This window comes from Pseudomyrmex gracilis, unplaced genomic scaffold (genome assembly GCF_002006095.1).
Source record: "Pseudomyrmex gracilis isolate BER0280 unplaced genomic scaffold, ASM200609v1 scaffold_3724, whole genome shotgun sequence".
NCBI lineage: Eukaryota > Metazoa > Arthropoda > Insecta > Hymenoptera > Formicidae > Pseudomyrmex > Pseudomyrmex gracilis.
This window is the reverse complement of record NW_018024308.1, coordinates 967-7,298: the sequence shown is the minus strand read 5'-3', so window position 1 is coordinate 7,298 and position 6,332 is coordinate 967. Positions and strand designations below refer to the sequence as shown.

General features: G+C 45.3%; 1 protein-coding gene across 1 annotated transcript; it reads left to right on the top strand.

The window, feature by feature from the left end:
- Positions 1 to 2,812: 2,812 nt before the first annotated feature.
- LOC109863234 (4-coumarate--CoA ligase 1-like) lies at positions 2,813 to 6,074 on the top strand. Its single transcript, XM_020443469.1, has 6 exons — positions 2,813 to 2,950; positions 3,101 to 3,308; positions 3,433 to 3,769; positions 3,889 to 4,183; positions 4,703 to 5,264; positions 5,724 to 6,074. Exons 1-6 carry the CDS (start codon positions 2,849 to 2,851, stop codon positions 5,840 to 5,842), a joined length of 1,623 nt encoding a protein of 540 aa, XP_020299058.1. The 5' UTR covers positions 2,813 to 2,848; the 3' UTR covers positions 5,843 to 6,074.
- The last annotated feature ends 258 nt before the right edge of the window (positions 6,075 to 6,332 follow it).

The following is a 6,332-nucleotide window of genomic DNA, read 5'->3' as shown; positions in this document are numbered from 1 at the left end:
GGTTTCCAGGACGGTCGCGGTGGTACGGGACGTAATGGCTCGGAAAATGAAGTTCTTGTAGCCTCGCCGAGAGAGAATCTCGCCCGCCGTCAGTCTCCCACTCCCCGCCTGTCCTCCGCTCTAGCACCCTTGCGCCTCTTCGCCACCTCGAGCGTGTGCCACTCCCTCCCCCGTTCCTCCAACCTTCAACTTCATCCCCTTTCATCCTTCCCTTCCCTCCTGCTCTTCTCTACTGCTTCCACTCCGCTTTTACCTCCGGTCTTACCCACTCTCTGCTCGCTCGCGGAGACTCAACATTGCCTGGTGAAATATCCCTTTGCCTCCGCTCCGCCAGGCTTCCATCCACGCCCAAGCACTCCCGCCTCACCATTATCTTAAGTAAACAGACTACCTGCGCGCCGGGGAATTCCAGATAAAGTCACATGTTATCAAAATCCAACCCCTCCGGGGCCGCTATCCCCGCCGCCGCTCGCGGCCGCCCTCAAAAGCGTCCTTCTGAGCGCGTAGCCTGTCGTTAATTCCGTTAAGTCGCGGCCTTACGTTGAACGCGGCAAGCAGCTTGCGAAATCGCTCGATTACAACGACGACGACGTAGGTGCGCTTCTGGCGGAAGTCGAGTATGTTCTAATGAGAAATCCCGAAATGATATCGACAGTCGCTCAGGTGGTTCCTCCCGCGCACCACCTTCCTCCTTCTATCGTTCGTGTTCACTGCGATTAATCGCGAGATACTTGGACGCGTCGATAAGATTTCATCGAGATGTACAATTCGCGACGAGAGAATCGGAAAACGGTTTGTTCTCATATTACCGTCAACTTTGTAGTTACGTCGATGAGAAAACATTCGTATATATTTACGATAATAGAAATTTACGGAAATGCGCAATTCTTCGACTCTCAGACTCTCGTTATTAGATCTTTTATTTGATAAAACTGTAAGATATATATAATATTTAATATATCGCGCTCGAAAAAACCATTAACACGCGCGAATTATTTTTTGATGAACATGTAGCAACTGTTTTTTTCAAATATATGTTTTCACTCTGACACGCACTTTGCGAAATCGGCCATTTTTATACGATAATATATTTCGTAAGCACACNAGAGCGGAAAATTTTTCGAGGGGATTTCGCTTCCTTCAACCGCGGGATCATAAGTATTCCCAGGGTGTCTAGGCATGTCGCATGAANCCAAGAATCGTCGGTATGTGGCTTCAGTGTCCTAGCCATGGCCGCTACATCAGAGTGGCACGCGCCCTCGGCAATCCTCCTTTCCCCTTCCCCCGTCACGNTAGCCGTATATCTCGAGCTTTCGCCTGGCTCGTCCACGGAACCTCGTCCACGTCGTTGACGACGAGACCAACTCCGAAGAGCGATTCCCAAGCACTTCAGTGATTCCCGAGAACGCGCCCGCTTTCCTCCCTCCCCCCGTTCCTCAAGATCCCTCGACACAAATACCCGAAGACGGGCGGCTGGATACCGAATGCACACCGTCCTATGCATTCCCGCGAATTGTGCCTGTGGTTATGTTAGGTGTCCTATTTCTCTTTGTTGTTTATTTATTCAACAAAAACATTATCCTACACTTCGTGCAACACGTAAACAATCTCTTCTTCAATATGTTCTACTATAATTTGCCTATCATCAATTGTTCGAGATTGCAAAAAGAAATATCAAGAGATTATTTGTCGAGGAATAGTTTAGCGGAGGAACTTGAACGGTGGTTTTAACAGAATTTCACGTACTTTTTCGTCACGATTATGGCTACGGCATGGAACTCGTGGCACGCGTCTCGATCTCCTCCCTTCCTACATGTAAGCTCCCGGGAGAGGAGAACGCATTCCCATCTCTCCCTCTGACGTCGCTCTGTATATCCAAGAACATTCGGCCGAATGCCGGAGGTACACCGTGTGGTGCCGTACATTCTAATAAAAATGCGAAACAAACGCTCGACTTCTTCTAACGTCATTCTTTCAGTCGCATGTGTACGTCTCTAACTTTGTTTAAACGTATCAGATTTATTTTTGTGCTAAAATACTTGTAGATTTATTTCAGATTTTTTTTTATACGTTATAGTTTTAGTTCATATTATAGATATTTTTTTATGTGCGTATGTATAAAGAGGAAATTAAGAGAATTGGTTATTTTGTACTCTAGAGATGTGCGAATAGAATTGTTGATCTCAAATATACATGTAAAGCTTTGTTCTCAACTTCGTGATACATCAAGAAAGTCAAACAGTCTTACCTGGGCAGTAGCGACCACAATTTCCCGGACATAAACAGAAACTCATCTCCCGTCCCAGCAACAAACAGAGCTGTAAAAGTTTGACGGGTCGTAAAATTTTGGCCTCGCGCTCCAAATTGCTCCTCATTCTTTCGTCGTCCCCCATCGGTCGAGATGATTTGTAACTTTTGTTGGGAAACCGATTCTTTATCTGTTTATCAGTATAAACGTTCGAAATTTTTACTGATATTTACCGTCGCGCGCGTCTTTCACCGTCGAACATGGCGGAACAATCTAACGCGGCAGTGTCGCCATCTCGCGGCCACCTTATCAAATATTATCGATCCGATGCGATTTGACGCACCGTCGATATTCGTTTCGATACCAAAAGTACTCGCGTGTAAACGAACTTTTTTCCCGGGAAGTGATTCATAGGAACTCGATTTTTTAAATGTTTTTCTGACTCTACAATTTTGTTAACTAAATCTTGAAAATCGCAAATTCTGCATTCAATCTGTCAACGTTTTAATGCAAACGTTTGTTGCAGACATTTGACGAATTCTGACAGACTTTTGTGCTATACACATTAAAATTACGCAAGATCTTCATATCGCACACAAGATGGGAAAAATATACGAACATCGACTGAAGCAACCGACACCGAACGCGTCAATGGGACAAGTTATACTGGAGAAGTTGCGAGAGAACAACGATGTTATATTAGTACGTATATACACGCATGAGCGATAAATATGTAAAACTAAATTTTCTAAAAAAGCACACACATGTTTTACAATTATATAAGTTGTAATTGATATTTAATCATATGTACGATGTCATAATTGCATAGATATGTCGTCACTTTCTTCACAGGTGGACGGACCCACGGGTGCTCAGGTGACACACAAACAGTTGCTTCAAGACAGCATAAAATTCGCAAACTTTCTACAGAGACGAGGTATCAAAATCGGAGATAAGATCGGTATCGCCTGCGAGAATCGATTGGATTGGTTCATTCCGGCTTTCGCAACTTATTANCTCGGCGCTATACTAGCGCCGTACAATCCCGCGTACACGGATTGTAAGCGCAAGAACTATTTATTTAGTTATATATTATAAATAATTATCAAACGACGAATCAAATGTAAAATTCAATTGGTTTCAATTAATCGAAGTACTGAATACGACTGTTGCGTTTATCGTAGANGAGTTCCAGCATATATTGAACATCGCGAAACCGCGAATTGTTATCGTATCTCGGCGCACCGAACGTCTTCTGGCGAAACTTCTGTCCGGTTTGTCCTGGAAAATAGAGTTGATACAACTGGACGATCAGCCGTTCGGATCGAACGTACGCACGCTGAAGGATATCTTGAGCAACGAATCGATAGACCAACGGCTTCTTCTGGAGTACAAAGCGGCAGATGTGGGCGATACCAGCCGGCATCCGTTGGTTATTCTCTCTTCGAGCGGAACGACAGGACTGCCGAAGGGAGTAACGTTGTCTCATAAAAATCTCTTAGCGTTTATTACAAAAATAGGGTGAGTTTATTTAAGAAAAAGAACAAAAAATAATAACGTGTCGTCTCTTTGTAAATAGTCAGAGACGCAGAGAGATTTACGCGGTATATATATATGTGTAATATTTTTGCAACACACAGTCAACCGGAATATCTCGCGACAAGGCCGCGCGACAAACTGTTGCTGTTGTTGCCGTTTTATCACGGTTACGCGCACGGCACGGCGTTGCACTGTTTATACACAAACATCGTGGTGGTCGTGATGCCGAGCTTCGAGCCAAAGCTCTTTCTCAGTCTGATACAGGAGCACAAGATTACCCATCTGCCGATCGTGCCGCCGATTCTTACGTTCCTTGCGAAGCATCCTCTGGTGGAGAGATACGACTTTCGCAGCGTGAGAGAACTCATCTGCGGAGCGGCGCCGCTCGCGAAGGACGTAAGTTTTCTTCCGCCGTCTTGAAGTTTGTTCGTTCTCCCTCCGCTCCTTCTTCGCGCCTTTCCCGATCCCACGGCCAAGTTATCGCGCGGCAAGAAAAGCCATCGGAGAGCTAAGTGCCGAAGTGAGTCCTCGATGCCGCTACGACAACCGGGGCGGGAAGTGGTGAGAAAATCGAACGGAGGACCGGAAGTCCTCCTCGGCGAGTCGTCGCGTTTTCACTAGACACGACTTGAGAGTAACTTTATCTCGCGTTCGTTTTTGTTTAACCGGTTTGCGGAGAGTGTCGCTAAGAAGAAGAGAAAGTAGAGGAAATAAAACGCCGCTGCATCCGCACTATATAGCCGCGCGCGTCTCTCGGAAAATGTGAAACCGACGTTCTGTCGGCAAAGACAAAAAAAAATCTCTTGATATGTAAAACAANTTAATAAATTCTACGATAAAATGAAATAAATTCTAAAAAGAAAAGAGAAAAAAATCGTCTTAGAAAATACAATCTTTCGTTAATCTCTTTGGCAGATTGCGGCAGAGGTGAAAGCTCGTCTCGGGATAAAAGACATTCGCAACGGCTACGGCATGACGGAGCTGTCGGTGGTGAGCAATCTGAGCGCGCGCGGGGACGATGACGATTGGGAAAAGTACGAGAATCCAACGACGGGTCGACCTCTGCCTGGTTATCTCAGTAAAATCGTCGACATCGAAACGCAAGAGACGCTGGATGCCGGCCAGACCGGCGAGATCTGTTTCCTGGGAGAGCAAGTGATGTTGGGTTACTGGAACAACCCCGAAGCCACCAGGCAGACCATTGATCAGGACGGATGGCTGCACACCGGCGATGTCGGCTACTACGACGAGAAGGGCCGACTCCACGTGGTCGATCGTCTTAAGGAGCTCATCAAGTACAAGGGTTATCAGATCTCGCCGTCGGAGATTGAAACGGTCCTGCTGTCGCACCCCGCGGTGAAGGACGCCGCGGTCGCTGGCAGACCGGACGAACGAGGCGGGGAGGTTCCCGTGGCCTTCGTAGTGAGGCAACCCGGCGCTAACGTCACTGCTCAGGAACTCCAGGAGCTCGTTAAACGTAAGTGGGATCTTCGAACGGATCTCGGCAATATAATTCTTTTTTTCTTTTACATCGTACATTCGACGAAAATTTATTTGACGGCTGTTGTTTCGCAATTACACATTCAAATATAAATGTCGGACGAAACAGGATCTAACGTGACACACGGCGTCGACAATGAGCGTATGCGATGACAGCATTAATAATACTTAAACAACGCGTTAGGTTATTAACGAATTATTAGTTATTAGCGACGTTTCGTTGCGCAGCCGCATTAAACGCCATGTCGCATTATCAACAAAATTGTTCGTTATCCCCGTTGTCTCTGTAAATTCAAATAAATGGGCCGGGTAGCGAAAGCGCGGGAATATTCGCAACTCCCTCCCCTCCCCCCGTCTTGACGTTTGCATTTTAATAGAGGATCGCGGGGGCGAGCGCCTGCCGCACATACATTAACCGAATCAATTTATCTTGCAGAGAAACTGTCGCCGCAAAAATGGCTGCGAGGTGGCGTGCAATTTGTCGATGCCGTACCTAAGAATCCCACCGGCAAGATTCTACGTCGCGAACTACGGACAATGATCGCTAAATTGTAACGACGTATCGTCTAACTAAAGAAAAGGATGACAATTGAATATTTTGCGAAGTGTTTGTTTTTTTGATAAAATTGCGAAATGAAAACTATAGAATAAATTATCTCGTTGAAAAAATATATTTTAATGTTTTAAACTTTTCTCAATCGAGAGAGAATTACATTGCAGTGTTTTTAATGTTCGAAAATGTTATTGATTATTGTGTCTCAGACGAATAAGCAATTTTTTACATTTACATTTAGATATATTTAATTTATATTCCCCACACACAGCGTTTCTCTATCAAAACTGTATATTATGCTACTAGCGGCGAGAGTGTTTCTAGTTATTATTCTTGCGCCAAGCTGCAATGTTACGAAAATAAGCGAAGAAACCTGTTGCATTACACACGTCAACCAGCGGTGAGTGTAACGCGCTCTCTCTTTCTCTCTGTCTCTTTTGCCCGCGTGCTTCATCAATATCTGACTTGCTTTCTTTTGTCTCTGAAGTAGAG